The sequence below is a fragment of the Gracilinanus agilis genome, chromosome 4 (genome assembly GCF_016433145.1).
Source record: "Gracilinanus agilis isolate LMUSP501 chromosome 4, AgileGrace, whole genome shotgun sequence".
NCBI classification, from domain to species: domain Eukaryota; kingdom Metazoa; phylum Chordata; class Mammalia; order Didelphimorphia; family Didelphidae; genus Gracilinanus; species Gracilinanus agilis.
In genome coordinates this window covers 417,162,705-417,179,922 of record NC_058133.1, presented here as the reverse complement: position 1 = coordinate 417,179,922, position 17,218 = coordinate 417,162,705, and the positions used below count along the sequence as shown (strand labels likewise).

General features: G+C 35.1%; 1 protein-coding gene across 1 annotated transcript in view; it reads left to right on the top strand.

Moving 5' to 3' along the window:
* Positions 1-15,065: 15,065 nt before the first annotated feature.
* The window catches only part of IPCEF1 (interaction protein for cytohesin exchange factors 1), an 86,153-nt gene continuing 84,000 nt past the window's right edge, over positions 15,066-17,218 (top strand). Inside the window, exon 1 of the mRNA XM_044671735.1 lies at positions 15,066-15,235. Coding sequence (XP_044527670.1) covers positions 15,077-15,235 — 159 coding nt within the window. The 5' untranslated portion in view covers positions 15,066-15,076. The remainder of the gene's footprint in view (positions 15,236-17,218) is intronic.

Sequence of the window (17,218 nt, the reverse complement as noted above, 5' to 3'; positions counted from 1 at the left end):
AGAGGCACATGAATTTGTAGGGAGATGATATCATACCCTTTCTTTCCAGCAATGTCCCTGGCTGGCTGAATTGTCAATTGCCATCAGGCTAGCCAGAGACAGTTTAAATTGGTTATTATATCCAACTAGTGAGCCTGATGCTTTCTGACAGCTCAGCCAACCACTGACATGGAATGAAGAAATGTTGCAGGATGCTTGCTAAACATATCTTCTTCCCCCTCTTCCTTTTCCCCTTTGCTTGTTAGATACAGGAAGAAGCCTACTGGAAGCAGAATGGGGATGTAAAGTCCTGAAATGACAAAGTATCAGCAGACATTACTAAATTCTCAGACTGCTGCTGGTGCCTCACTTGCTAGGTGGTAGGTATTTAGAGGGAAACAAGAAAAGCGTGAGACAGAATACCTGTTTGTTCTCCAGTAGGTTACCATCTGATTATTTAAGTAAGGAACAAAAGACACATAGAAAAATATTAGACAGTTCAGGGTGATATAGAATTAAGTGCTAATCAGAGAAAGGGTCATTAGAAAGATGTTATATCCTCATAGAATGTGAGCTCCTTAAGGGCAGGGGCAACATATATTTTTTAAATTGCTGCTATTGTGTCCCCCACCCCCCCTTGTATCTTCAATGCTTAGCTCAGTGCATGGTATATAGTAAGTACCTAAATAAGAGTTGACTGATTGACTAACTGACAGGTGGTAGTGATGCAACTCTTAAATGCTGTTTCAGAAGGAGCTGTTACCTAAGTGGAAGTGGGTAAAGGTGTGGGCTGTGGTAAGCTACTTATGCTTTCCATCTGACTTCTTCCTTTGGGAGATGTTTACAATTTTATGACAAGTTAAAGTATGTGATCACAATTTTTCTTAGCTTTACTGCTAAGTTAGCAAAAAAACCCGAACTTAAAATGGAGAGTACTTAATGATACGTGACAAAACCAGAAAGGAAATATATAAAAATAAACAGTTAGTGCAGTGATTCCACATTCCCCTAAAGTGTTTAGGGCAAATTGTCAGGAAACCAAATCTCGGAAGACAGGAAATGTAGAAAGTAAAATACTTAGAGACCCATAATGTAACCTACATGTCACATCTCATTTTTTTTGAGTAGATGCAAGGGGCCATTTCTTAATAAAGTGTTTATGAAACGAGGAAAAGTAAATGCTCCTGTAAGAAGCATCTTTATTCATTTACAGTAGATGAGTTGCTGAGCTGGACCTCTGGAAGATTTGGCTTTAAATCCTGCCTTTACACTTAGTATTCTTTTGTCCCGAAGCAAGTCACTTAATTGCTATCTGTTTCAGTATCCTCTTTTGTAAAATGAGGATAATGGCCATAACCTACCAGATTTGTTATGTGGGTCAAATGAAATAATATATTGTAAAGCACTTGTAAACTTTGAAGAGAGATATAAATGAATTTACTATTACTGTCCTTGATTGCCAATGCCTTTAATTGGATATACGTTTCTATGTCAGAATCTTTTATTTTAAAAGTAGATCCTTAGATGTGATGAAGAGTATTTATGAATATTTATATTTAATTTTCATTGGAGTATAGATTGTGGACTTAAATCTTTTTTCCTCTGTTGAATGCTTATTATATTTCGACTTGTAATATGTCTACCTGGCACTGAGTGAGGGCCTTGGAAATTTCTAATTTTAAAGTTTTGTTACGAGTTAATGAACGATTATATAGTCTGTATATTAAAACTGGTCTTAGTAATTCACAGTCACAACTTGACTAAGGAGTCTGCTAAATTGGGTGATGTAAGACAAAAATACACACCACAACTGATTATTTTTGTGCTGAAATTATTTAAGTGGGTGTTCTCTTTGTACTTGGACATAACGTATATACAGGGGGTACCACTGTATTGTTAAACACCTGCTTCGGAGCAATTACTAAAATTGGATACTTCACAGAATCACAGAGAGAGTTGGAAGGGAGTTAAGTCCCATCTGTTGTCTGAAGAAGGAACCCTTCTAAAATTCTCAAGGGGTCAGTGGTCATCTATTAAGCTGTTCAAATAACAATACCAACCATCAACAACAGCGAATAACATAAACTAATAGGAAACAGATTACTTTCACAATGATTTCAATGTGATAAAAAGTCTAGCATTTGCCACAGTGTCTTTCCCTCAACATATTCTCAGCAAATGCTAGTTTACAAAAATTAATTAATCAATATTACCCTGGAAAGTTTAATTCTAAGCAAGTACAAATCAGGTAGTTGGGTAAATCCTTTATAATGTTTCCATTTAAAAGGATAAACCTTGAATCTGGAAATATTTCAGCAATGAACTGCGGTCTCTTTTTGGAAACCATTATTGTGTAACAAAATCTGTCATTCCCCAAATACAAACCCATAACTGAGACTTTCTTCAGACTTAACCTGGGTACATTGGTTCCACTTCCTGTTTTGAGAAGTAAAATGTAGTTTATATTAACTGACGTTCTTAAGACAGTATTTTGTTTTCTATCTGAATAATTTCATGTTTAAGTTTCTCAGGGTATAATAGCTAACATTTAAATAGCATTCTAAACTTTTAAAGCACTTTACATGTTACCTTATATTTATATCAAAATAATTCTGAGGTAGATGCTAATACTATTCCCATTTTACAGACAAAGAACCTGACCCTAAGTGAGGTTTGGTGACTTGTAGTGAACTATTCAACTAATGTCTGAAGCAGGATTTAAACTTAGGTCATCCTGTCTTTAAGTACAATGCTTAAATTTCTGTACCACCTGATCACCTAGAAATATAATATAAAACTGAAAGAAATGAAAAATCCTATGATCGTCAACTTTTAGGGAATGTACTCTTTGAGAAATTCTTTGGATTGTATAGCAGCTTTTATTGGATGTTACTACCAGTGCAGATCAAAGAATAACTAGAATGGCATATGTTATTTAAGATACTAAACTGTAAAATGCAGAGAATGTGCTAATCTATATTGATAGAGTTTCTTCATTGGGAGTTCCTTATTCCAATGAAATATTAAATATGAAAAAAGTACAATTTCTCTACTTCAGTTGAGGCTGCTCTCTTTTCTCCATTGATTTCAAGGTCCAGCTCATTGTCTCCAGTGCCTGTTCAAGAAATATTTTTTTGTGGGTGAGAGCACTAAACTTGAAGTCAGGAAGTTCAGTTCATTTTTTTAGTCATATCTGACTCTTTATGACCCCATTTGGGGTTTTCTTGGTGAGGATACTAGAGTGATTTGCCATTTCCTTCTCTAGATCATTTTACAGTTGAGAAAACTGAGGTAAACGGGGTTAAGTGATTTACTAGGATCAAACAGCTAGTAAGAGTCTGAGGCTAGATTTGAACTCCCAGAGATGATTCTTCCTGATTCCAGGCCTGGCATTCTATCCATTGCACCATCCGGTATTCATATTCTATTTCACACTTTTTAACTGTGCAGGCTTGGACAAATAATTTTACTTAAGCTCAGTTTCCTCATCTGTAAAATGTGTATTAATAATAGTATCTATCTCACAGAGTTGTGAGAATTAAATAGAAAAATTATTACATGTAACATATGTATATATATCTGTAAATCCTAAAGTGCTATATAAATGCTAGCTATTCTTGAAACTATTATTACTAAGGACTAATTCAATGGGATGACCATTCAATTGCTCATCATAATACGGTTAATATACATTCTTCATCCATTTGGTCAATCAGTTTCAAATATCCATGGATATAGAATAAGAAATTCTTTAGTATTCTGCAACTTCATAAAATTTATAGATTCTACAATTATTATTATTAATAATAATAAACCTGTGAAACAGTTCTACTCTCAAATACTTGATACATCCAGTATTTCCCTTGTCCATATTATTATATAAATTTGCTACCAGGAACTGGAGTTGGGTAACCTAGTATTCTAGCCTTCCTAGGGTTTTTTTCTGACATAGAAAGAATAGCACTGGAGCACTCAAAGTGTTCATAAATTGGTTGATCTGTATAATTTACCTCATAACAGTCTTTCTGTTGGCCTTCTCCTACTTTTCTAAAGGATACACTGATGACTGCAAAGCTTATCTATTTTTTGATATCCTCTCAGACCTCATCCTTCTTGCATTCTTTTTTAATTTAATTTAATTTTTAGTCTGAAAATTTTAAATGCCAAAAAGAAGCATTTCTATATATATTATAGAATAGCAAAGCTTGCTTTTCTTTTAAATTATATAATAAATTTCATATAAACTTCAAAAACTGTCATTATTATGATTACTTCTAGTTTTCCTCCTTTTGTGGAATGAATATTTAGGAGATACTCTGTTGCAATTTCGTTCCCCAACTTACCCCCCAAATTGAAAAAAAATCATCAAACTATTATAATAGATATGCATAGTTAAGCAAAATGGATTCTGACATTGGCTCTGCCCAAAAGATTGTTTTTTCATTAATCCTCAGGACTCATGGTTGGTCACATCATTAGTCAGAGTTCTTAGGTGTTTCAAAGTTGTTTTCACTTTTACGGTTATTGTACATATTATTCTTTTGGTTTTCCTCACTTTTCCCTGCATCAGTTCAAATATATCATTCCAAGTTTCTCTGAAACTGTCACTTTTTGTAATTTCTTAAGGGGTAACAATACTTTGTTACATTAATATACTATAATTAATTCGTCCTTTTCCTAGTTGATAAGTACCCCTTTTAGATTACAGTTCATGGCTGCTACAAAAAGAGTCAGATATAAATGTTTTATATAGTTGTGTCTTTTGCCTCATTCTCTCTTTTTTTTTATATGTAGATCCCAGCATACGTCAGGCACTAATAAACCCTTATTAATGGATTGAATGAAGGTATAAACCACAGTAATAAATACATTTGTAATGTATAATTTTTATAGCACCATACATGTTCTTTTTTATTATAATACATTTTTACTTTTCCATATTATGTCAAAATAATTTTAAATATAAATTTTATTTTTCCAGATTATGTAAAATGCCATTCTTTATATTCTCACCCTTTTCTCCCCAAGAAGGCAGATGATATGTCATAAATATATTGTAACGTAATATATATTTCCATGTTTGTCATTTTGAAAGGAGGCATATTGCTTACACTAGATGAGAATTCATAGAGAAAATTTAAAAAAAAGCACAGTGCATTACTGTTGCAAGCTATCCACCAGCTCCAGGGGTCTGGGAGGTGATGGTTTAGGTGAGAAAGAATGAAGCTGATTCTGGGGGCTGCCGTTAGCCCATGGCTGCTCCAAAAAACCATCTCTGAGCATTCTTTATTTATATCATTTTCCAAAGAATCATTTCTCACAAAGCATAATGGGGTTTTACAGCTGCACAGACATGCCAAAGTTACAGAATTACGTCATGATTGGTATATGGTTTTACAAAGCACAATAGAGTATAGTTACTCAAGGTAAAAGGGGTTGGATCATGATTGACATATGATTTAAAAAAATTTCTCCCATAAAGATTAAGCTGGATGAGAAAAAAATTCAAGGTTAGGAATGAGTCTAATTATTATCTGAAAGCTATTTCTGGGAAAAGTTTCTATATTTTAAAGATATCCTTAATGAATGGGTTTTTTACTTTATTAGGAGGAATGCACCTGGCTGGATGAGGGATTGACTTTGCCTGCTTTTGACCTTGAGTAGTCTGGGAAACAGTTTTAAAGCCAGGCAGCTTTTTTGCTTAAAGTCTTGGAGAACAACTGTTAACTCCTTAACTGCTGGTTTATTAGGAACTTAAAGCTTTCCTAGAAAATTAGATTATAATGCTTTCCAATAAGAATAGGTGTTGGTCATAAAAGGAATCAAAGAGAGGAGTTCAGATTTTTATCTTAGATAACCCATCCTGTCTACATCCTGACTTGCAGGGCAGAAAGATCAAACACACAGTTTTACTGTCATTGATCTTGTAATGGGGTCCAGATTAAAATATCTATTATAGATTCTATTTCTCTCAGTGGTTTCTAACACATTACAATTTGAATTTGGACTCTGTCTATTCATTCTGTGGTGGTGATAGCCTTTTATTGTCATGAATTTCCCTCATTCTTTGATCATTTTTGGACAGAGTTCCCTAAGACTTCTGACTCTACTGAATACCCTCTCCTTCTGGATACACTCTTCTTTCTCAGTTTCCATAATACGAATCTATCATTTTTTCTCTTCTTACCTCTATCATTAATTCTTCAAAGTTTTCTTTGCATGATTATCATTAATGTCCCTAACCCTCCCATCCTTCTGAGCTGTATCTCAGGTAGTTTTATCGCATGCTCTCCCCAGGGTCTTTCCTCTTCTTTCCCTCCATCTCTTTGGAATTTCTTTGGTGCCCATGATTTCAATTATCTTCTCTGTGAAGATGACATCCCAATATATATGTATATATACATATCTATGTACATGTATACATCTTATCTTTTTCATAGTCTCTGGACCTTCTCTATCTGTTGGTCATCTCTTCTTGAATGTTCCACAAGCATCCTAAATACATCATGTTCAAAACAGAATTTATCTTTTCTTTACATTTATGCCTTTTCTTAACTTTCTGTTGTTTGTGTTGCCAATCATCCAGTTTTTAAACTAGGCATAATCCTCAACTTTTCACTCTTATTCATACTCCTTTATTGCCAAGACTTGATGCTATCTATGCCACATTTCCTGTATCTGTTACCTTCTCTCCACTCCCATACTTAACACTGTGGTTCAGGCCCTCATAAACTCTCCCAAGGGCTATTGAAATAGTCTATTAGTTTCTGTTCTTCGATTCTCACCCCACTTTAAATTGATATTTTTAAAATCAATTTGACTTTGTCCTTTCCTAATTTAAGAAGCTTCAGGGGCTTCCCATTTCCCCTATGATCAAAGATAAACTTATCTATTGAAACTTTACAATCTGAATTTAGCCTATCTTTCCAAGCTGATTGCATATTACTTTCCCTATATTAACTATTTGGTTTTCTCCATAAATAGTTTTTTATTTCCTGCTTGTATGCATTTATACTGCCATGCCCCTCTCCCCTCTTTACCTCTGACTCTTGGAGTCCCTAGTGCTTTTTAAAGTTTACTCCAAGTACCACCAACTTCAAGAGACCTTTCCTAATTTTTCTAATTGATAATGGTCTCTCATTCCCATTCATCTGTATTTATTTTGTATATTTAACACCCTGTAACAATAATTAACTTGCTGCTAAGCCTGGGGCAATATAATGGTCCTTAAGGTCCATATTATTTTAGAGAATTTATTTTAGTTTCATCACAATCGCTAGGAGATACTAGTTAATAAAATTCTTAACATTTAGGCAGAGTTTAAGCTCTCTGCCTAAATTTACATTTCTTTCTATTTAAGTTAACCTTTGACTGATTTGTGGTTGAGGCAACATTTAGATTACTGGACATAAACTAGCAGATCATATCATCATATTTGTAGATAGAAAGTCACTGGGATGGAAAGTTGGAGAAAGAGTAGATTTTTTTTTTCTTGAGAATGACTTCAATTCCCGTTCTTGTATGTGTGGCATGAGCTTGGGTCTTTTGTTCTGAGATGCCTAGAGAGTTGATATTCTTTGATATCATCCTTTTCTGCCACAGTTAAATCTTATCTTTTTCTCCTTTCAGTGGCTCTCTTCTTTCAGCCCTTAGAATGCCCATCTGGTTCTGAAATAGCCTCTTTCTTTTATAAAAATTTATTCAATTCCTGAGGAGATGACCAAGTCTATTAAAAATAAATTTGATTGATTCAAACAGATGGATAGGTCTTGTTCACATCAACTGCTTTATTTCAGAGTGTTCTTTACTAATAAAGTTAATCACATGTAAGAGAGGAAGATAATCAATTGAGCCCCACTCTTATATTTATATCTATATCTATCCATTTCCTTTACTTCTCTGTAGATATGATCTATCCCCACACTAAAACGTGAGATCCTTGAAGGCAAGTACTGTTTCACTTTTGTATTCCTAGCACCTAGAGCAGGGGTCGGCAACGTATGGCCTCTTTTGAGGGCCAGATATGGCTCTTTCTGCAGGAGCCATAAAGTCAATTTTTTTTAGGCGCTGTTACAGGAGCACGCACTGTGAGCACTGTACAGGTCTCACGAAATTACATTTTTTTTAAATTTTTTAAACCCTTAATTTCTGTGTATTGACTTATAGGTGGAAGATTGGTAAGGGTAGGCAATAGGGGTCAAGTGACTTGCCCAGGGTCACACAGCTGGGAAGTGTCTGAGGCCAGGTTTGAACCTAGGACCTCCTGTCTCTAGGCCTGGCTCTCAATCCACTGAGCTACCCAGCTGCCCCCTCACGAAATTACATTTTAAAAAATGTGGCGTTTATGGCTCTCACGGCCAAAAAGGCTGCCGACCCCTGACTAGAGTATTGCCGAGTATATAGTAGACACAATACATAATTGATGATAGATTAATAAATTATTCTCAAAATTTTTCATGTGGATGGGAAAGTTGGCATGTGTTTATTAGTAGTTCTTAATATTTTCTCTGGCCCCTTTCTTTTGGCAGTTAGGTAGGCAATTTTTTCCCCATACTTTTTGTACCTTGCCCATTAATGTCTTGCCGTCCTTAAAATTGTGTCATTTCCATCACAGCTCTCCTCTGTGTATTCTTGACCTAGTTTAGATGCATTTCTGTTTTTTTTTCTCCAGTACTATTTCTACTTCCTACCTAAACACATCTGGGGCTTACTAGTTCTGTTGTCCAAGGGTGAAAAGAGTTTGTTACAAAAATCTTTACTGATATTTTGCATCTTTCTTTGGTTCATGAGATTCCTTTATCTTCAAATGCCTGACTTAATTTGGGCTATTGCTGAACTTCCTTAAAAATTTTCCCCTCCATCGTTTCTTTATGTTTTATGAGGTAATACTGCTTTGTAATCTTCCACCATCCATCTTTGTAAGAGATTTAGTCTAAACTGATATCTTTCTTGGTTGCCATATTTCTTTGCTTGTCAAAGAAGTTAAATGTCAGGCACTGGAACAGGGTTATAAAGATAAAAACAACACAACACTTGCCGCCAAAGGATTTATTGTCATCACGATGTTAACTATAAATCACTCTTTCCTTTGGATTGTGTACCAGACAACTGATTGCTGAAAAGGTGCAAATAGGTCCTTAAACTCAAGGAACTCATATTCTAATAAGAGGTGACAACATATACAAATTATACTTTCAGGTTATATGCAGTGTAAGTATAACAAATTATGTAACTATATAAGTAAGTATATCTGTTATATATTATATATGTAATACATTATACACAGTGTAATTCTTTATATCCTCTGGTTTTGGTTCATAGAATATGGCAGGCAATAAAAAACTTGTTGATTAGACAACTGGTTGTTTAACTGATCAAAGATGAATATTCAGGAAATTAGTAAAAAAAGTTGGTAATATATTTTGATATTAAAAAAAGTAGAAGAAAGATTTATCAATTACTCAAAAGCTTTATATCTGTCTATCTTTAAAAAACCAACACTTCTTCAAGAAGAAAGTTGTTAGCCACTGAACATGGAAAATACTATGCATCACAAAGAATGAAATTTGCTGCAGTTTAATTTCAGAAAATGGCTGGTTTCCAAAGTGGGATTTGTCAGCTCTCTTCCTACAGTGAGATTCTTGACTACCTAGAGCAAAGGTCAAAAGCAAAATCGAATTAAAAGAAAGCATAAATCTGAAAGACACTCCATGAAATTGCAATAGTTCCAATTTGACTTATTTAAATAATCTCTGACCCTAATAAAAGGAAAATGGATATGGATTCTGATTATCTCCATTCCTTAAAACAATTAAACAATATGGAGGTACCACTTCAACAAGGAGAGCAAAAGGACTTAGATAAAACTTGCCACATGAGGAGACATTAAAATCAAGAACTGTCCTGCTTTGGATCATAAGCTAATTTGCAATATATCACAGAAAATGATGGAAGATTATGAGCAGTATTATAATGGTATCACCAGTTAAAGGAAATGGAAGGGAATATAAATCTGTAGAAAACTTGGGGTGAGACCCAGATATTCCAAATTATCCCCAAGGATATATGGAGATGAAAGTGGAAGGACAGCAAATATGCATTAAATAGAATAGATTTGGTTGTGGTTTATATGATTTATTGTCATTATTGATGACTGTAGAACCACCATATTTGTACTTTGCATCTCAATACTCCTTGTGCTGAGAACAAGAAATAGTGTAAAGAAAATGAATTTAGGGGGAGTTTTCAAATCAGTGAAATATATACAGAAGACAAGCATGCTGGAGTTAATGGTTTAGAACAGTAATGGACAAACTATGGCCCTTGGGCCAGTGCCACCCCCTGAAATGTTCTATCTGGCCACTGGACATTATTCCTAATCTGACGAATACAATGAGTAGGATACAATACAATGAAACTTCAAAAGAATTGCCTTAGATACAGACTGACAGATGAGCATTTAATTTCCTTTCCTTTGGCTTCCTATTTAAAAAGTTTGCCCATCACTGGTTTAGAAGAATGCAATAAATCTTTTTTTAGATACCCTAAGAAGTATTAAAAATGCAAAGGAGTAGAGATGGCATTGTTACTAAGAATATGGAAACCCAAGAGACATTTAACAACTAATAACTCATATGTCTATTTTCTAATTAAAAATTTTCTAATTGAATAGTCTATGCACATACTTAGAGTATTTATGATAAACCTATATGAAGAAACCAGTGTCGACTTTCATGGATGATATTCTACCACAGACCACATTTTCTTAGTTATGCAATTGATTGTTATAGAGAACATAAGATTCTGCTGTGCTTATTGGCCACAGAGTCTTTAATTGTCTCTAAATAATTTACTTCAACATCAAAATGATGATGGGATAGTTTTGGGAAGTTCAAGCCTCAATGGTGATTTCCCCCCCCAATGTATATTAGAAGGTATTTTGTGCATAGGAGGTTTTTAATGTCTGTTAAATAAACAACTGAATAATTCCCTCCTACACTCTCGCTTACCTTTTTTTGATATTCTCTTTTGCCCTGTATTGTCAGTACTCTTATTCTCTTCCCCAGAAAGCCAAAATCTTTCTTCCTTGTCTCTTTTCTGAATTCTATTTGCCCAGGATCATGTTCTTAGCTAGGTTTAATTTACCTGCCTTACAGGTAAAAAACCTTCTGAAGAAAACACCCTATAAACCTTTAAAATTCTGTTATTATTTGCCAATCTGATGAATATAACTGGACCAAAGTTTTAATAAATGCTAATCATTTCCTGAAATCCCCACTGACAACTACAACACCAATAATCATTTCCTGTGTTACTGCTCTTCTGTAACTTATTTGCATCTTAATTGAGGCCTCCTGGGGACAATTAACTCTTAAATTAAATTAAAACTCTTAAATTTGGGGACCCCAAAGACCTTTTGTTTGTTTATGCTATATCTATTGATATTTACTGTTGTTGCTATTCAGTGGTTTCAGTCTTATCCAACTTTTCATGACCCCACTTGGGGTTTTCTCAAAAAAGATACTGGAATAGTTTGCCATTTCCTTCTCCAGTTCATTTTATAGATGAGGAAACTAACACAAACAGGAGTAAGTGACTTGTCCAGGGTCACACAGTCAGTAAGTATCTGAGGTCAGATTTGAGTTCAGGTACTACTGACTCTAGGCCTCATCCTCTATCCACTGTGCTACCTAGCTGCCCAGATATTTACTGTATTAGATTTTAAAACTGTTAAAATTTTAAAATTAATTTTAATTCATGTGTAAACAATAATAATACTCCTTACTATATGCTTACATAGATAAGAATTTAAAACAAAATTGCTATATTTTACAAAACAAAAAAATTAGTGAAAAGAGTGGCTTTGACTTACATATTTTTGCAAATCTCTTTTATGTCTAGCCTAATAGAAGACAGCTGGATTCTTATATCTGTTTCTATATTCAATCTGCTGCAATGTGTTATTTTGGTTGGAGTATACGAAGAAAATCTGATCTCACATAGATATATAGTTGGAAAAGGAAGAATTATTTTAATAGCCTTTGCATATAATTATTTTTCTTTGATACCGGACCAGAACTCAATGAACAGTAGTTTCTTAAAGTTTAATTGCAATGTGGTTTCTGACATTTCTTAATTTTATTATGAAAATTGTTTCGACTTTGTGGTTCCCCAAAAGGGTCTACAGGACCCCGAAGGGTCCTAGGACTACACTTGGAGAATCACCAATCTAAAAGGATGTTCTTATTGGCATGAGTTTAACACCAAGTTGATTGACCAGTGGAGATAATATTTTAAGGGTTAACAGGGATGGTGATGGTGGTGGCTTTGAATAAGTCCCAGATCACATGATTGCTTAGAGAGGGTCCTAACCTGATCATGCTACCAGCTGCATTTACATAATATACCTCAGAGAACTCATAAAAAACAAGTAAAATTCCTTTGTTGCTGCTTGCTTGAAAATGATCATTCTTAGGATTTAGAACTGGATAGAACATAGTACTTGGAGTCATAAAGACTTAAGTTCAAATTTGACCCCAGAAACTTATAGCCTTATGATACTGGGCAAGTCACCTCACCCCTGCCTGCCTCAGTTTCCTCATCTGTAAAATGTCAATGATAAAGAAGCAACCTCTCTGGATTGTCATGAGGGTAAAATGGGATATTTGTAAAGTACTCTACAAACCTTAATGTGTTAGATATTATAGCTGATTTGTTCCTTTGTGTTTGTACTTTCCTTTAATAGCCTTAGAATAGAAATGCAGTATATGAATATTAAAAAGAGATCTGGGAAAAGGAAACCAAGCCATTTATTTTCATCGTCATTGCTGAAGGAAATGTGAGGCCCTCGTAAACTTTGAATTTCAGAAAGGGACTGTGCCTTAAAATATTTTTAAAAAAGTTCAGAGCATTCATGTCTATTACACCTACAAGCATTTTGTATCATACACCTGACACTTGAACAAGATAAGAATACACAGCACAGTAAACACTATAAGAAAATTATTTATGAGCTTCTCTCATTGATTTGCAGTTACTCAGATTTTTCTTTGGGATATGCATATTCCACACTTGTTATGTTAAAGGGCAAGTCATTACACATATCGACTCTGCATAAGTAATGTAACAAATACAAATTTAAGTAAAATGGGAATTTCCCCTTGAAGGGCAAATGAAGGATTTAAACTTTAAAAAGAAGTTAGAAGGGGCAGCTGGGTAGCTCAGTGGAGTGAGAGTCAGGCCTAGAGACAGGAGGTCCTAGGTTCAAACCCGGCCTCAGCCACTTCCCAGCTGTGTGACCCTGGGCAAGTCACTTGACCCCCATTGCCCACCCTTACCAATCTTCCACCTATGAGACAATACACCGAAGTACAAGGGTTAAAAAGAAAATAAAAATAAAAAAGAAGTTAGAGGAAGACAAAAGATTATTCACTAAAACAGCTTTTGTGTGTCTTATATTTATTTTAGCTGGGAATTGTAAAAAATTCAATTCTGTGTGTATATAATAAAAAATCTGATGTCTGAAGTATCTGAAATCTGATAATAAATCTGAAATCCTAAAACCTCGTCCATTTTCACATATACATATATATGTGCATATATATATGTATATACTTGAAATAATATAAGAAAGTAGAAGTAGATTGTGAATTTGTCTTTTGTAGAATATGGTGACAGCAATCAATCTCATATAAAAAGGATGTAAAAAAAATAGGTTTCACTTACAACAGAAGAGATCAAGTTTATATATAAAGACTTTTTGAATGGAAAAGCTGGATGAATACAGATGTGTTACCAAGGTAGACTGGAATTTCCCTTTCTGGAAGTAATTTTATCTAATATGATTTTAGTGTAACCCTGCTAAGATGTGGTTTCAGTGACAACCCCTAGAATTGCATTGTCTTGTATGTTTATTTAAATTACAATCAGAACTTAGACATTTTTAGTATTGCAGAGGCTAAGATTTTCCTTTTCCCAGCTCAGGAAAAAATGAAGTGTCTTTGTTTTTATTATTATAATATGTAACGGGTATATTCTCTAGACTCAGAAGTACTAGCGGGAAAACTGCTTGTGGGTGGAAACAGGAAACACTAGTGATAAAAACAATGTTACCTTTTTCTTTTTCACAGTTCAACTATATGTACATCAATTCTAATTAGCCCATTTTATGCTTCAGCTAGTAGCTTTCCTTTTTCTCCAAATGGAGGGTTGTTGTTGGATTTTGTTTTTGTTTTAAGAGCCTGTCCTGGACATAAAACCCACCACCTCCTCCCTCCTTTTTCTCCTTTACAAATGTTACAACATAATCAGAAATTTCCTCTTTTCTTTCCTTCCTGCACTTCCTGCAGGTTCCCTTGCGTCAGAAGCCCAGGAAGAAAACTCAAGGTATTGTAATAAGAGCTCTCATTTGTTCCTTTATTTTATTGCTGTTATTATTTATGATTATTGTTTTGGGGGATCCGATTCTTTATTCTTTTTTTTTTCCTGTCCGAGTATCGTGAGCCTGGGATAGTTGGCAGGCAGCTTGGCTCATGGTTATTTTTCTATCGCTTCTGAGAAATGACGACATGCTGCTCCTTTGGATTAATCCCTTGTGGTATGTCAGTAGGGCTTGGAGATAGAGGAATTGCGAGCTTGGGAAGTAGCTTTACGCGTAAATGGGCATTAGCCCGCATGCTTCTTCTATTGCATAACTGCAGCTCCTGTGGCTGGCTGCATGCGGCTACGCTGTGCAGTCATATGCCGGGTGGTCTAATACACTTTATTTTTTTATTTCCCCTGTCCAGTGCCATGCCTTTTTCTTTCTTTTTTTTTTTTTTCCTAATTCCACTCATGCTGAACACTGTTCCTTCCTCCTTGTTTCATTTATTATACCTTTTCTATAGAAGCGATGCATTTTGAAAGCTAAGACTCCCCAGGAGGTGGCAGTTTGTATAGCTCACATTTGTTCTCCAGAGAACTCAGGGGTGCGTGATATAGCAACTTGAAGGCATTAGCTTTAAGTAATTGATTATTTTAGCAAGATCTTTCACGGGCATTCCTGAGCTCAGAATAATCATTTCATTCTTGGTTGGAATGCTGTGCAGGTTTCTTCACCATGAGCCGGAGGAGGATATCCTGCAAGGATCTGGGACACGCTGACTTCCAGGGGTGGTTGTACAAGAAAAAGGAAAAAGGGACCTTCCTCAGCAACAAATGGAGAAAGTTCTGGGTTGTGCTCAAGGGGGCATCCCTGTATTGGTACGGCAATCAGATGGTGAGTGCACTTTCCCCCCCCAAGTCCCTGAGTCTTACTCTCCCAAAGCTGCTCTTGGGGCAGCGAGAGGGCATGGCTCCATGGAGTCCAAGGGCAGGCTGTACTTTGAGCAAAGGAAATGATTCCTCAGTGGATTGACTGCCACCTTGTAGAAAGCCTTTCAGCATCAGTAGATTTGTGCGAAAGCCAATCTTGTTTTTATCAAGGCAAGACCTCTCTCTCCACTGTCGTCTTGCCTTAAAATTCTCAGCCATTTGCGGATGGGGCTTTTAGATTTCCTCACTTTTCATTCTGGAAGTGATTTTCCTCATTTCAGGTTATTGATATTGAAGAATGACGAATACATTAAAAAAAGAAAGATAATGAAAAACAAGGGCCCCTGGGAGGCTCTCTGCCTAATGTACACATGTTCTGCATTCTGCAGATTGTTGATTTAGTTGAGAAACTACTGCTACTTGTGTATTGTTTTTGATTTCTTCCTCCTCCTCCTCCTCTTCTGTATGGGAAACTTGCAATTGGGAATGTTAATAGTTATTTCAGCTTTGTGTTTAGCATTGATGTTTAAGGTTTTGTCATGGATAGAATGGAGGGCATTAAATCACACTGTCCCCTTCTTGTAACTTACTGGTTTGCCTGTTCTTGATGAGATGCTTGGGAACTCAGCCTTTAACAGCTTAATTAAAATGTTATGGCCTGTTTCAAAAACCAGGACTCAGCTGTATAGGACGAGAAATAAGTAAATTTTAGAAGGAGGCAATGTTAATAAGAATTTATATTTGTGTAGTATTCTAAGTGCTTTCTTCACAGCTATCTTGCCAGGTTGATAATATATTATTATTTCTCTCTTATGGATGAGGAATTTATGGTTCAAAGGTTAGCTGGCATACCTATAGTTATATAGGTAGTATTAGAACTTAAGAGTTTAAACTTGATCTTCTGACTTCAAATGGTACAATGAAGAGACCACTGGCTTTGACTTCAGAAGATCTGGGTTCAAATTCCACCTCTGGGAATTACTACTTTTGTGACTTTGAGCAAGTCCCTTAACTTCCTCTGGCCTTAGTTTCCTCTTTTGTGAAAGTAGGAAGGTTATATTACAGGGGCTCTCACATCCTTTTTAGGTGCATGATCTTATGATTTAAGATCCAGGGTTCTTTCCATTATATCATGCTCTCTCAGAGGGAAGGCATCTATCTCCATGAAATCCTGAACACCCTCCCTGTATGCTGTTGTTGTTGTTATTATTATTATTATTATCTATGAGTCCCTGTGCTTTGGAAGGTAGCACCTATTAACAAGAAAAGCCCTCTTCTCTATAAAATGTTAGGGATTTTTAAAAAAAGTAATACTCCCCAGTGATTATTGTCTACAATTACATGAATGCTTTAAGTTTCATAATTTTAGAGCATGGAACTTTGTACATGAGTTGATTGGATTTCTAACATGCTATTTAAGTTGAGAAAATGTATTCATCTCATACCTATAAAGAATGTAATTTTAGAATATTATATTTAACTGTGTTTGTAAGTCACAGATGATCATCATAATTCTGGTTTATAGATAAATTAAGACTTAGAGAATGTTTTCCTTAGCACAGTCCTGTAAGGAAAATCATATATTTTACAGATGAAGAAACTGAGACTGATAGAGGTGAAGTAATTTGCCTACATTCACCCAGCTAGTAAGTAGTAGATCCAAGACTAGAATCTAGATCATCTGATCCCAAAGCTAATGGTTTTTCTATTATATTATACCAATTTAATCATTGACCTAGATTTTCTATGTATGTAAAAAAAATATTGTTTTTCAGAAGAGCCTGGGAGGTCAGTGGGAAACTATCTTCTAAGGAATATAATAAGCCAAAGTCAGAGTGACTTAGTGGATAACGGTACTTAGGCAGATTTTCAAATGCTACCTCAAATACTTGCTAGAAGTGTGACCCTGGAAAAATAATTTTATTTATGCGTGGCTCAGTTTCCTTAT